This window comes from Triticum aestivum, chromosome 6B (assembly GCF_018294505.1).
Source record: "Triticum aestivum cultivar Chinese Spring chromosome 6B, IWGSC CS RefSeq v2.1, whole genome shotgun sequence".
NCBI classification, from domain to species: Eukaryota; Viridiplantae; Streptophyta; class Magnoliopsida; order Poales; family Poaceae; genus Triticum; species Triticum aestivum.
The window spans coordinates 109,402,499-109,418,007 of record NC_057810.1 but is presented as its reverse complement, the minus strand read 5'-3'; the positions used below and the strand labels follow the sequence as shown (position 1 = coordinate 109,418,007).

Below are 15,509 nucleotides of genomic sequence, written 5' to 3'. Positions count from 1 at the left end.
TGAATCATGTTAGCAATTGCCGCATACTATGATTATGAGATATGGCAAATGGACGTCAAAACGGCATTCCTTAACGGGCATCTTAAGGAAGAACTGTATATGATGCAGCCGGAAGGTTTTGTCGATCCTCGGAACGCTAACAAAGTATGCAAGCTCCAGCGATCCATTTATGGACTGGTGCAAGCATCTCGGAGTTGGAACATTCGCTTTGATGAGATGATCAAAGCGTTTGGGTTTATGCAGACTTATGGAGAAGCCTGCGTTTACAAGAAAGTGAGTGGGAGCTCTGTAGCATTTCTCATATTATATGTAGATGACATACTCTTGATGGGAAATAATATAGAATTTCTGGACAGCATTAAGGCCTACTTGAATAAGTGTTTTTCAATGAAGGACCTTGGAGAAGCTGCTTATATATTAGGCATCAAGATCTATAGAGATAGATCGAGACGCCTCATAGGTCTTTCACAAAGCACATACCTTGATAAGATTTTGAAGAGGTTCAAAATGGATCAGTCCAAGAAGGGGTTCTTGCCTATGTTACAAGGTGTGAGACTGAGCTCGGCTCAGTCATCGACCACGGCAAAAGATAAAGAAGAGATGAGTGTCATCCCCTATGCTTCAGCCATAGGATCTATTATGTATGCCATGCTGTGTACCAGACCCGATGTAAACCTTGCCGTAAGTTTGGTAGCAAGATACCAAAGTAATCCCGGCAAGGAACACTGGACAGCGGTCAAGAATATCCTGAAGTACCTGAAAAGGACGAAGGACATGTTTCTCGTTTATGGAGGAGACGAAGAGCTCGTCGTAAAGGGTTACGTCGACGCTAGCTTCGACTCAGATCTGGATGACTCTAAGTCACAAACCGGATACGTGTATATGTTGAATGGTGGAGCAGTAAGCTGGTGCAGCTGCAAGCAGAGCGTCGTGGCGGGATCTACATGTGAAGCGGAGTACATGGCAGCCTCGGAGGCAGCGCATGAAGCGATTTTGGTGAAGGAGTTCATCACCGACCTAGGAGTCATACCCAATGCGTCGGGGCCGATCAAACTCTTCTGTGACAACACTGGAGCTATTGCCCTCGCCAAGGAGCCCAGGTTTCACAAGAAGACCAGGCACATCAAGCGTCGTTTCAACTCCATCCGTGAAAATGTTCAAGATGGAGACATAGAGATTTGCAAAGTGCACACGGATCTGAATGTCGCAGATCCGCTGACTAAACCTCTCTCGCGTGCAAAACATGATCAACACCAGAACTCTATGGGTGTTCGATTCATCACAATGTAACTAGATTGGTGACTCTAGTGCAAGTGGGAGACTATTGGAAATATGCCCTAGAGGCAATAATAAAAGTATTATTATATTTCAATGTTCATGATAAATGTCTTTTATTCATGCTATAACTGTATTATCCGGAAATCGTAATACACGTGTGAATACTTAGACCACAATATGTCCCTGGTGAGCCTCTAGTTGACTAGCTCGTTGTGATCAACAGATAGTCATGGTTTCCTGACTATGGACATTGGATGTCGTTGATAACGGGATCACATCATTAGGAGAATGATGTGATGGACAAGACCCAATCCTAAGCATAGCATAAAAGATCGTGTAGTTCGTTTTGCTAGAGCTTTGCCAATGTCAAGTATCTCTTCCTTCGACCATGAGATCGTGTAACTCCCGCATACCGTAAGAGTGCCTTGGGTGTATCAAACGTCACAATGTAACTGGGTGACTATAAAGGTGCATTACAGGTATCTCCGAAAGTATCTGTTGGGTTGACACGGATCGAGACTGGGATTTGTCACTCCGTATGACGGAGAGGTATCTCTGGGCCCACTCGGTAATGCATCATCATAATGAGCTCAATGTGACCAAGGTGTTGGACACGGGATCATGCATTACGGTACGAGTAAAGTGACTTGCCGGTAACAAGACTGAACAAGGTATTGGGATACCGACGATCGAGTCTCGGGCAAGTAACGTACCGATTGACAAAGGGAATTGCATACAGGGTTTGATCGAATCCTCGACATCGTGGTTCATCCGATGACAACATCGAGGAGCATGCGGGAGCCATCATGGGTATCCAGATCCTGCTGTTGGTTATTGACCTGAGAGCGTCTAAGTCATGTCTGCATGTCTCCCGAACCCGTAGGGTCTACACACTTAAGGTTCGGTGATGCTAGGGTTATTAGGAAGACTAGTATGTGACTACCGAATGTTGTTCAGAGTCCCGGATGGGATCCTGGACGTCACGAGGAGCTCCGGAAGGGTCCGGAGGTAAAGATTTATATATGGGAAGTTGTCAAACGGACACCGGGAAGTTTCGGGGTCATACCGGTATTGTACCGGGGCCACCGGAAGAGTTCCGGGGGTCCACCGGGAGGGGCCACCCCTCCCGGGGGGCCACATGGGCTGCGTGGGGCAGGGAGCCAGCCCCTGGTGGGCTGGCCGCACCCCCTCCCTTGGGCCCATGCGCCTAGGGTTGAGGGGGGAACCCTAGAGGGGGCGCCCCCCTTGGCTTGGGGGGCAAGCCACCCTCTCCCCCTCTCCCCTTGGCCGCCACACCCCCCCTAGATGGGTTCTAGGGGGCCGGCCCCCTTCTCCCTTCCCCCTATAAATAGAGGGGTGAGGGGAGGGCAGCCGCACCACCCTCCAAGGCGCAGCCCTCCCCTCCCCAACACCTCTCCTCCTTCGTTGTGTGCTTGGCGAAGCCCTGTCGGAGTACTGCCTCTCCACCATCACCACGCCGTTGTGCTGCCGGTGGAGCTGTCTTCCTCAACCTCTCCTTCCTCCTTGCTGGATCAAGAAGGAGGAGACGTCTCCCGTCCCGTACGTGTGTTGAACGCGGAGGTGCTGTCCGTTCAGCACTTGGTCATCGGTGATTCGAATCACGTGGAGTACGACTCCATCATCACCTTGCAAGCTTCCGCACGCGATCTACAAGTGGTATGTAGATGCTAACTCTCTCCCTTGACTTGTTGCTTAGATGAACTCATAGATGGATCTTGGTGAAACCGTAGGAAAAATTTTAATTTTCTGCAACGTTCCCCAACACTAAGGAGATGTTTCTCGATTATGGAGGTGATAAAAAGAGTTCATCGTAAAGAGTTACATCGATGCAAGTTTTTTCACCAATCCAGATGACTCTAAGTCTCAATCTGGATACATATTGAAAGTGGGAGCAATTAGCTAGAGTAGCTCCGTGCAGAGCATTGTAGACATAGAATATTTGCAAAATACATACAGCTCCGAATGTGACAGACCCGTTGACTAAACTTCTCTCACGAGCAAAACATGATCACACCTTAGTACTCTTTGGGTGTTAATCACATATCGATGTGAACTAGATTATTGACTCTAGTAAACCCTTTGGGCGCTGGTCATATGACGATGTGAACTATGGGTGTTAATCACATGCAGATGTGAATATTAGTGTTAAATCACATGGTGATGTGAACTAGATTATTGACTCTAGTGCAAGTGGGAGACTGAAGGAAATATGCCCTAGAGGCAATAATAAAGTTATTATTTATTTCCTTATTTCATGATAAATGTTTATTATTCATGCTAGAATTGTATTAATCGGAAACATAATACATGTGTGAATACATAGACAAACAGATTGTCACTAGTATGCCTCTACTTGACTAGCTCGTTGATCAAAGATGGTTATGTTTCCTAGCCATAGACATGAGTTGTCATTTGATTAATAGGATCACATCATTAGGAGAATGATGTGATTGACATGACCCATTCCGTTAGCTTAGCACACGATCATTTAGTATGTTGCTATTGCTTTCTTCATGACTTATACATGTTCCTATGACTATGAGATTATGCAACTCCCGTTTACCAGAGGAACACTTTGTGTGCTACCAAACGTCACAACGTAACTGGGTGATTATAAAGGTACTCTATAGGTGTCTCCGAAGGTACTTGTTGGGTTGGCGTATTTCAAGATTAGGATTTGTCACTCTGATTGTCGGAGAGGTATCTCTGGGCCCTCTCGGTAATGCACATCACTTAACCTTGCAAGCATTGCAACTAATGAGTTAGTTGCGAGATGATGTATTACGGAACGAGTAAAGAGACTTGCCGGTAACGAGATTGAACTAGGTATTGAGATACCGACGATCGAATCTCGGGCAAGTAACATACCGATGACAAAGGGAACGAACATATGTTGTTATGCGGTTTGACCGATAAAGATCTTCGTACAATATGTAGGAGCCAATATGAGCATCTAGGTTCCGCTATTGGTTATTGACCAGAGAGATGTCTCGGTCATGTCTACATAGTTCTCGAACCCGTAGGGTCCGCACGCTTAACGTTCGTTGACGATATAGTATTATATGAGTTATGTATGTTGGTAACCGAATATTGTTCGGAGTCCCGAATGAGACCACGAACATGACGAGGAACTCCGGAATGGTCCGAAGATGAAGTTTAATATATGGGATAATGTTGTTTGGTCTCCGGAAGGGTTCTGGAATTCACCGGAAGGTGTTCCGGATGTTTCCCGAAATGTTTGGGTACGAGAACACGTTATTTGGGCCAAAGGGGAAAGCCCACAAGGTTTTTGGAAAGCGCAAAAGGAAGTTTTGCGGAGTCCAGGGGACAGACGCCAGGGTCCCTGGCGTCTGGGTCCAGACGCCGGGAACCCTGGCGTCTGGCCCTGGAGTCCGAGAAGGACTCTTGCCTTTCGGGTGAAACCGACTTTGTGGAGGCTTTTACTCCAAGTTTTGACCCCAAGGCTCAACATATAAATAGAGGGGGAGGGCTAGCACCAAAGACACATCAAGAAACACCAAGCCGTGTGCCGGCAACCCCGTCCCCTCTAGTTTATCCTCTGTCATAGTTTCCGTAGTGCTTAGGCGAAGCCCTGCGGAGATTGTTCTTCACCAACACCGTCACCACGCCGTCGTGCTGCCGGAACTCATCTACTACTTCGCCCGTCTTGCTGGATCGAGAAAGCGAGGACGTCATCGAGCTGAACGTGTGCAGAACTCGGAGGTGCCGTGCGTTTGGTACTTGGATCGGTCGGATGGTGAAGACGTACGGCTACATCAACCGCGTTGATAAACACTTCCGCTTAGCGATCTTCAAGGGTATGAAGATACACTCTCCCTCTCGTTGCTATGCATCACCATGATCTTGCGTGTGTGTAGGAATTTTTTTGAAATTACTACGTTCCCCAACAATGCTTAGGATTGGGTCTTGTCCATCACATCATTCTCCTAATGATATGATCCCGTTATCAATGACATCCAATGTCCATAGTCAGGAAACCATGACTATCTGTTGATCAACGAGGTAGTCAACTAGAGGCTCACTAGGGACATGTTATGGTCTATATATTCACACATGTATTATGATTTCCGGGTAACACAATTATAGCATGAATAATAGACAATTATCACGAACAAGAAAATATAATAATAATCATTTTATTATTGCCTCTAGGGCATATTTCCAACAGTTCACACTTTTAGAAAGATCGTGTAATATAATATGAATAGTGTTTGCACATATTTGTAAAAAAATATTCATGTATTTTTTAAAAGGATTCACAGCTTTAAAAAGTTATAATATAATTTGAAAATTATTGATTTACTTTATAAAAAATATTCTTCTGATTTCAAAATGTATTATATTTTATAAAATATCTAATTAATATTAGCGATTTCTTAATCTAAGAAAGCAAGGATCAATATATATACTTGCAAAAGTGACAGACACTTGATTTTCAGATTATTAATGCAATTTTGTACATAACAAGTAAATTGAGTTTCAGTTTCCTAGAACAAATACATAACAAATAAATAATTTCTGGATTATTAGTGCAGACCCTCGACATCCTACTGAATCATGAACATAACACATCATGATATCTACTACTACTGAATCATCAACATAACACATCATGATATCTACTACTATTGAATCATGAACATAACACACCATGATATCTACTACTGTTGAATCATCAACATAACACATCATGATGTCTACTACTGAATCATCAACATAACACATCATGATATCTACAACTCAACGGAGGAATTTGTTGTAACCCTGTAGTTATCCTAGGCCCATGCAGTAGTGCGGAAACATCATGTTATCATTATTTTTATCACGACAGCTTCTACTACCCACTCTTGTAAAACAGAACAGTTTACTTGCTAGTTTTGTGGTTTATAGTTCACACCTTTAGCTAACTCTATAAGGCACCAAGGAGGTGAAAAAAGGAAAACAGAAGCACACCATCTTCCCTTGTACTCCCTCCATTGCTAAATATTTGTCATTTTAGAGATTTCAAATGGACTACCACATACGGATGTATATAGAGTTATAGACATATTTTAGAGTAGATTCACTCATTTTGCTTCGTATGTAGTCATTTGTTGAAATCTCTAGAAAGACAAATATTTAGGAACGGAGGGAGTACCATACACAACACCAGCTAACTCTATTGGCACTCTACCAAGGAAACGAAAAAAGATTATCAAGCAATACTCACTGAAGATTAGAAAGAAAAAGAAAAGACAAAATGGTTCCTTGGTAATCTAAGATGAGAATACATTGTAGAGTGATGAGATATAGAGAAAGGTGGGTTTCCAATATTTTAAGACGGTCGGACACTTTTTATAGGATAGAGTAGAAAAAGGATGCATACATAGAGATTTGACAGAGAAGGAAATAATAAGTACCTTGCGAGCAGTAGTAGTCGGTGGAGATTAATGGAGTGAGGGAGAAGAGGCCGCCTGCCATCTCGTCGGAGGGGATCTTCTTGGAGGCAGTTCCCTTTGCCAAATTGCAAATCGCATGTCTTCATGGATGAATGGAAACATATGGATGGATTGATTGAGATTATCTGTCCATGGGGTGATATGGGGGACGTTGGATCGAGGAGAAAGGAGGAGCAAGAGGGGAGGGATTGGATAGAGAGCAAGCCCATTTACAGGGAGAGGCGCAACAGGATAGGAGCCAGCAAGGAACACGGAGAGACATCTCGGATGGAAGCCCGATTCGTGTGAGACGAGCGAGAGCCAATGTGTCGATTGGATCACACGCGCGGACAAACGAGAGGAAAGGAGGGAGGGAGTAAAGGAGGTGGTGCATTGGTTTGGGAGAAAAATGAAGTTGAAGAGTGCCTTGAAAGATGGAAGACATTTGTTGTGTTCCTTCAAATAAGCGGCAACCTGTCCGTGGGATTTTCACAAATAACGCCAAATAGGGTTTCTATACGCCGATAATTTTCACACATGTGGCATGTAGTAACACCGCCCACACGTTTTTGACACCAAAGTTGCCATCCTGAAAAAAAAATCTTAAAAAAAGCTGAAACTTGCCATCTTTTCCCGAATTTGCCATGCTATATAACTAAACTTGCCATCTTTTGTAACTAAAGTTGTCATCAAAAACATGTGGGTGAAATTACTTCGTGCCACACACGTGAGCATTATCAATTTTTTTTGGAAACACTTGGGTACATACGCATGATCAGAACTATTCATCAGACGCCATCGATTTGTATCTTGATCTCACGGCTGAAAGATGCTCTATCTCCATCCGGTTTTCTGGCCCACACCCCCATAATCTCTTCCCGAATTAATCACCCGAGCTAGTAACTCTCTCCTGTCCCGCTCGTGCTCAGTGTCGATCTCTCCATGCCCCTCGCCGCCTCTGCTCTCTCCCCCAACATGAGTTCCTGAGCCACCCATGTACTTCTCCGGTGCTCCATCCCATCCGGCGGCCGCGTGGAGACTTGCTCACCACCTGCTCACCGACGAGCTCGTAACCTCCCTCGCCGTCGTGTCTATCTCCACCAGGACCGGGCCCTGCTACACCTGCAGATTTGGCCTCCGAGAACGAACCTTGCTGGAGCGCCGTCTTGGTTGGAGAAAGAGGCCAGCACTAGTGGAGTACCGCAGGATTCCCCGCCCCATCCTCGTCAGATCTAGGTTTGGATAATCTCCATTTGATGCTTTTTAAGTCATTGGTCGCTAGTTGATTCCTAACATAATTTCTTTCTGAGATTTATGTGATATCTGTCTATGTTAATATTTTGATTTATTCCCTGTTAGTCAGTGTGAATTTATTTTGTGTCGTACTGTTGGATCACTAAGTCTGTCGTTCAATTCCTGTGAAATTGGTAATACCTCCGTCCGAAAATACTTTATCCATTTTGATGACAAGTATTTTCGGACGGAGGGAGCATGTACAGCACTCAAATATGCCCCCCTAGTTGGTAGCAATTTTAGCTTTTCTTCCGCTTTTTAATTTCCAAGGTTCCAAGTAACACTAATGATATGAGTGCACTTTTTTGTGCTTCTTACCATGATGCATCTAGATTTTAATATTTTTGTTTCTTTTGGGCTAGATAATTGCATCCTCTGGACAACAGAAAATAGATTAAAGTTGTATGCATGCGACACAAGATAAGCATCCTTTTGTTGGCCACAATATTAGTTTTTTTTCCATTATCAATGTTTTATCTTCCAACCAAGAATAGCACTGTACTCTCTAACTGACATGTTTTATGCTTCCTAAAATTTGTCATAGTTTGTTTAACAAATAAGCTTCTTGCTGCTGATACCTTTTTTCCATACAATTGAAATCTTAATTTATTCATGAAGCACAACTTTATGCATCTGATTATGCTAGCAATCAAATATTTATGTTGTGAGAAAATGAAGCTATTGCCTCCTGTCAACCATGTTTTCTCTAGTTTCTTCCATATGATTCCATGGTAATGAATTTTTGCTTGAACCATTGTAAGTGTGTGCTACTTTTAATGTACAAACTTTTTTGCTTCAACCATTATCAGATATCAGTGTCTGCTTCAACCATTGCGAGTGTTGCTTCTGTTCGTATATTTATATTATACAACCATTTTGCTTCTTTTAGTGAATTTGCATCAGCCACTTAATTGTATGCTTCCTTATTTCTCCCCAAATGCTTCAGTTTTGCAGATTCTCAATGATGATGTAATGCGTTGAGTTCGAGATCAACCCGACACTGCTCTAACTTGTCGGTTTACTAGGAACGATGTTGAGCTCGTGCCAGCCATTGAGCTACGAACGACGTGGGGTCTGAGCCGCCACTAGTGAAGGAAAACCCAGGTGCCACCTCACCCCCCACCCCTGGGTTACAACCCCATCTCCTCCTGCCGTCCCACCTCCGGGTGGTGGCTTGAGCTGCCACAGGGTCGGTTTTTAGCTTAGTGGCTAACACGGTACTTCGATTAATTATGTTTTCAGGGTTTAGATTAGATTGACGACACAAACCTAGCTGTTTATTATTGTTACTGGCTCACTTCATTGACTTATATACTGAACTAAAGTATCCAATGCACCTAACCAATTGGTGCCACCAGTGCACCCAGTTAAAAAAATAATCCTTTTTACTAATGTTGGAAAATTCTGAAAAGGCATTATGTTGTAATAGTAATAAGAATCTACCATACCACAAAATTTTAGATTCATATTCGAAACATAGCACGAGAAACAAAAATGACAAATTCATCGATGATAAATAAAATGGCCTGAGATCAGTCTGAATTGGAGTAAAAAATTAAACTACGATGCACATATATTATACTTACAATACTTACATCCTACAAAAATTCGTGTTTTTTCCATGCTTCTAAAGCAGATTAAGGAGATCGGGTGCACAGGTAGCACCGAATCCTCTGGTGTGTTCTTCTAGTTCATGACCATGGAAGGTATTCCAGTGAGTGCAGCGATGGGGGCCCTGAACTCCGTCCTGGAGAAGCTGGCCACTCTAGTGGTCGATGAGTACAAGCTTTGCAAGGTGATGGGCAGTGAGATCAAATTGCTCACAGATGAACTCACGTTCATGCATGCGTTTCTCCTGAAAATGACGGAGGTTGAGGATCCTGATGTGCAAGATATGGTTTGGATGACGGCGGTGCGTGAGCTGTCCTATGATATAGAGGACTCCATCGACGACTTCATGCAAGACGAAGACGCTAAGCCAGATGGCTTCATTAAGAAAATGATGCACATGATGGGGATGTGGGGAAAGAGGAAGCGTCACCATCAGATGTTCCTAGACTTGAAGAAACGAGCCATTGAGGTGGGCGAGAGGAGTGAAAGGTACAAGACTCGTCAGGTCTTCTCGAACACCAAAAATGGAACTGTTGACCCTAGAGCTCTTGCTATCTTTGAGCACGCATCAAAGCTTGTTGGAATTGATGAACCCAAGGCCGAACTAATCAAACTATTGACCGAAGAGAATGGATGTGCGTCAACACAAGTGCAACCGAAAATGGTGTCCATTGTTGGGTCCGGAGGATTGGGCAAGACAACTCTTGCAAACCTAGTGTATCAAGAGCTTAAAGAGAAATTCAAGTGTAAGGCTTTCGTATCAGTGTCACGAAACCCAGACATGACAAATATATTGAGAACCATTCTCAGTGAAGTAAGCTGCCAAGGTTATGCTCATACAGAAGCAGGAAGCATACAACAATTGATAAGCAAGATTAGTGATTATCTAGTGGACAAAAGGTAATATTGTATTTTTATTTACTTTTCACCTTTTGTGTATAAATAACTATTAAGTTTTTGTCACATGAAAACTACACCGACAAATTTATCACCAAAATAGTCCCATAATGGTATTTTATGTTTTTTGGGGAAGAAAAAATATATAATGGTCAATTGTATGCAAACCCTTCTTTGTAAGTACTTAACTAGTTAACTAGATTGTTGCATTTGGGGGCAATTTAAGGCATGTATAAGTGGTAAGAGCATAAAATTAGCATAGGCCTTTGGTCCATGCTTCTCAGAATGCATGCACCAAAAGGGAACCTTCCTTATCACAATAATTAGCATCATCGATTCTGTAATCAAGCATCTATGCTATTAATATGTACCATCTTATATGACCTACCTAGGAAATAAAATTTTGTTAGCACCCTTTTAAATGCATATGCCTCTGTTGTTTTTTTTAGCCAGGTGGCCTCTTTATGTTGCATAGAGCTCCCATTTACATTTTATATGCTATCAATGGGAATTTGTAAGTTTCTCTTTCTTTTTATTTTGCTGTGATTTTAAGCCATACAAACTAATCACTCATAAATCATGTGCAGGTATTTTCTAGTGATTGACGATATATGGGACACTAAAACATGGGATGTTATTAAGCACGTGTTCCCCATGACAAATTGTGACCCTTCCCTGGACCCTGCGCAAGCGGGAGCTACATGCACCAGGTTGCCCTTTATAATAATCACCACTACTCGTATGGGTGATGTCGCTTGTTCATGTTGTTTATCAATTGGTGGCCATATCTATAATATGAGTCCGCTTAGTATGGTGCACTCAAGGCAACTATTTCACAAAAGATTATTTGACTCCAAAGAAGACCTCCCTTCCCACCTTGAGAAAATTTCTGAAGAAATTCTGAAAAAATGTGATGGTTTACCTTTGGCAATCATTGCTATATCTAGTTTGTTGGCTAATAAAGAGAGATCAGAGCAACTATGGAACCAAGTGAAAGATTCAATTGGCCGCGCACTTGAAAGGAATCCTAGCATTGAAGGAATGATAAAGATACTGTCACTTAGTTACTTTGATCTTCCTTCTCATCTGAAAACCTGTCTCCTGTATCTCAGTATATTTCCAGAGGATTCTATTATTCAGAAGAAAGTCTTAATATGGAGATGGATTGCCGAATGATTCATTCAGAAAGATAGCATATATTCGTCATATGAGTTAGGAGAGAGGTGTTTTAATGAGCTCATCAATAGGAGTTTGATCCAACCTGTGAAGCTGAACAAATATGCTAAAGTGCTTACTTGCCGAGTTCATGACACAATTCTTGATCATAGTATCCAAGTCCATTGAAGAGAACTTTGTTACTTTCGTTGGTGTCCCCAGCTTAACTATTGGGACACAAAGCAAAGTACGTCGGCTCTCAATGCAAGTTGAAGGGGAAGGAAACTCTATCGTGCCGCTGAGCCTTACATTATATCATGTCCGATCACTCAATGTGTTTGGGGTTGCAGTGGAAATCCCTTCAATGATGGAGTTCAGACATTTGCGTATTATGGACTTTGGTGGATGCCACCAATTGGAAAACCACCATCTTGCAAATGTAGGGAGGCTGTTTCAGCTAAGGTACCTCAACATTAGAAGGACAAAGGTAAGCGAGCTCCCAGAAGAAATCGGATGTCTACGGTGCCTAGAGATGTTGGACATAAGGTCCACCAAGGTAAAAGATTTACCAGCATGTATTGTCAATCTTCAAAAATTAGCACATTTACTTGTTAACCAAGGTGTTAGATTTCCGGTTGGAATTACAAAGATGCAAGCACTCGAGACGTTGAAATGGTGTGCCTGGCAGTCATATATCTTCTGGCAAGAGCTTGGACAGCTTAAGAATCTAAGAAAGCTGGACCTTAATCATGATGGTGCGCAAGAACACAAAGAAGTTATTGCTTCTTCTCTCCATAATCTATGCACACAGAATCTTTGTTCTCTAACTATTTGGAATGATAATGACAGCATCTTACTGAATACATTGTGCACTTCTCCGTCGCTTAACATCCAGAAACTTTCTACCCGGTCTTGTGTCCTTCCAAAGGTTCCGGATTGGGTAGGATATCTTGTCAACCTGCAGAAGTTACGGTTGCAAGTGAAGAGAATCCGGCATGAAGATCTCTGCATTCTTGGAGCATTACCCAGTCTGCTCATTTTGTGTCTCGAAAACAAGGAGAATGGGGAGAATGAATCTTTAGATAGAAGGCTGGCAGTCAGTCGTGAAGCTGGATTCCGATGCCTGAGAGTGTTTACTTATTTCGTGGAGGGAGACAGGATGGATCTCATCTTTGCATCAAGATGTATGCCCAAGTTAGAAAAACTGAAGACTGTCTTTCTCGGCAGTTTTACAGATGAGTCTCACAGGAGTGCTGGTGCTTTGTATTTCGGGATTGAAAACCTCCCTGGCCTCCGTACTTACAAATTTGCCATACGTTGCTTTGGTACGAAAAGGAGCAATGCTGACGCTGTAAAGGCTTCCGTGGAGAGATTAGTCAGCACGCATCCCAACAACCGCCTTAATCTGATCTTTGAGCATGGCCCTGTTCAGTCATGAATTAAGACCAGGCGTACATGTCTGTATCTTCTCCTTCTCTAGATTTTTTTATAATATATATACTTTACCAGAAAGTTCAGAGTACTCCTACATATCTCTGTCTTGAACTAAATAGCTCATAAAGTCTTTTAGCTTCTAACTGTCCCAATCATTTGCAGCGGTACCGTCCTCAAGATGTTTCGGTAGCAGATTGGGTATTTATTTCAGTGTCCTGGCTGATATTTGACAGCCACACTAGTCTCTCATTGAATGGACTCAAGAATATGCTGCTGCACTTCATGATGTGGTTGAGGGGTTCTGCTCGATATTAGCGGGGAGTCTTCTGTGGCTGGCATCAACAGTCCCGGTACAGGCCACACAACATCTCTCTTAGTTATAAGCATTGTATGAGCAGAGTTGCTTGTTGGGTGCACACTAGGTCCGGGGCACACTGCCACTTCAGGTACTAATTCCCCAAGTTTTCCTGTCTCACTTGAGTTGTTGCCTGCAATTGTTTCAACATGCTGTAGTATTTTGCTTTGCACTTAAAAAAGAAACGACACTTTTGTCCATGTCAGTCACTAACAAGATGCTACTGATTCTTCTCCTCATGACCACTCTCGGATTCAGGCGGTTTTCTTGTGTGGCAACTTGCTGGAGGTTAGAGAACTCATAGTTTGGAGGGGACCGAAGCCCCGTATAAGTATATGTGCTGAGAGATTACTCTTCTTAGTTGCACCTTCTGTGAGCCGATTTGTTTGGTGTTCTTTTTGGTTGAACAGGTCTGTATCGGCCGTATTAATTTGCACTTTGTAAACAGGTAATCAGCTACACTAGTCGTGTGTTCAATTAGGTCCCCCAACAATGTTCATCCAATTAATGCTTATACCTTTCCTCCACTGATCATTGAAAATGGCCATGCAAATGTATTCCGACAGTAGGTTGGCGTCTTGTCGTTCGATTGCTGATGTTTCGTTATAATCTTTATTGTTGCTGTTTGGACATTTGCGCTGTACCAAGTTCCAGTGCCTGGTTTTATTTCTACGAGAAATCGGCAGGAGCACTGCCTTTTCATATAGAAGAAGAAAATAGACGGGTCATGTACATGGGTGACAAGTTTTTTTGGAAGGAACTTGACGAAAACCCCTAGTCATTGACACACACACACACACACGCAAATTAACCAATACCCTTGCTGGCTTGTGGTGTAGCGAAAGCCATCGCCCTTTGGTTTATACCCTCAAAAGCATCTCTTCTCCCACATTCGCACCTAACCTACTTTCAGAATTACGCGCTCTATATAAGTGCTTGAGTTAGCATTGCAAATTTGAGCACCCTCCCGTTGCACAAACTGTTAGGCTTCCTAGCTAGTTTGCCAATCCAAATACCCAGGCTTCCTAGTTAGTTTGCCAATCCAAATACCCCAGGAAGCAGACATCTTAGCCAGCAGGCGACAATGGCAAAGAACTATTCAGCCTTGGTTTGGCTGATGCTGATCCTCCTTGTATTACTGGTTTTTGTTGGTGGCATCCTGACCATCCAGATGCGTCAACAGGCGTAAGCTGCTGTTTTTGCATAAACACAAGATATTTTTAATGCCTAAAATTAAGTTATTACTCTAGCTACTTGTTTTTGTTCATCATTTGTGGCAGCTGAGATTCAGCAAAACTGCCCGCCAATCCATGGAGGCTCATAAATACTCATTGGGCAGGATCTCTCCTTGGTGTAAGAAGTTCTGTACGTGAACCAAATACTGATATGTTCGCGAGGTGTGAGGTGTCAATATGTGTATGTTTGTATTGTGACCCGGTGTATGAATAATGTCGGTGTGTATATGTTCGTAGTGATGTTTGTATATTGTGACATGGTTTATGAATAATATGGGAGTTCTCTGCTCATACACGAAGAAAACTGTTCAGGCTCACCTGTTACGAGTACATGTTTGGCATATGTCTCGTTAAAAAGGTATTTGTGTAACAGTTGTATTTGGCTGTATGTCTCATTAAAAAGGTATTTGGCGTATGTCTCACCTGTTCAGGCTCACCAAATATTGCAACATTTTGAACTTCAAAATTTTGCAATCTTTTCTATTTTTAGGATTATTAAATCTTTTTCGAAGATTTCAGAACATGTTTCAAAATAGCAAAGTAAGATGTAACAGTTGCACTCGTGTTATGTTCATTACCATGTGGGAGTATAACATTATAAGCCACTCAACGAAGTAATGTTGCATGGACTTAATGTTTACCTACATATATTATTATACTGGTTGCAGCAAGATCACTCATAGTTGTGCAGAGTTTGATACCCATGATCTATAACAGTATACTGAGTTCATTTGACCCACCAACCCAGATATGCATCTCCAAGTAGAGCAACATGAAGCATTAAAGAATTGA

The 15,509-nt window shown here is 42.6% G+C and overlaps 1 protein-coding gene across 6 annotated transcripts; it reads left to right on the top strand.

Moving 5' to 3' along the window:
* The first annotated feature begins 7,615 nt into the window (after positions 1 to 7,615).
* On the top strand, positions 7,616 to 15,145 carry LOC123136046 (disease resistance protein RGA5). 6 transcript variants are annotated; one of them, XM_044555336.1, is made up of 8 exons: positions 7,616 to 7,973; positions 8,977 to 9,134; positions 9,667 to 10,541; positions 11,126 to 12,249; positions 12,343 to 12,448; positions 12,543 to 13,150; positions 13,290 to 13,573; positions 13,741 to 15,145. In XM_044555336.1, the coding sequence occupies exons 3-4, from the start codon at positions 9,724 to 9,726 to the stop codon at positions 11,712 to 11,714; spliced, it is 1,407 nt and encodes a 468-aa protein (XP_044411271.1). In that variant the 5' UTR covers positions 7,616 to 7,973; positions 8,977 to 9,134; positions 9,667 to 9,723; the 3' UTR covers positions 11,715 to 12,249; positions 12,343 to 12,448; positions 12,543 to 13,150; positions 13,290 to 13,573; positions 13,741 to 15,145. The 6 variants fall into 6 exon arrangements, with proteins under 6 accessions (XP_044411271.1, XP_044411270.1, XP_044411269.1 ...); XM_044555335.1 differs by having other exon boundaries at positions 12,343 to 13,150; XM_044555334.1 differs by having other exon boundaries at positions 12,321 to 13,150.
* Positions 15,146 to 15,509: the final 364 nt, after the last annotated feature.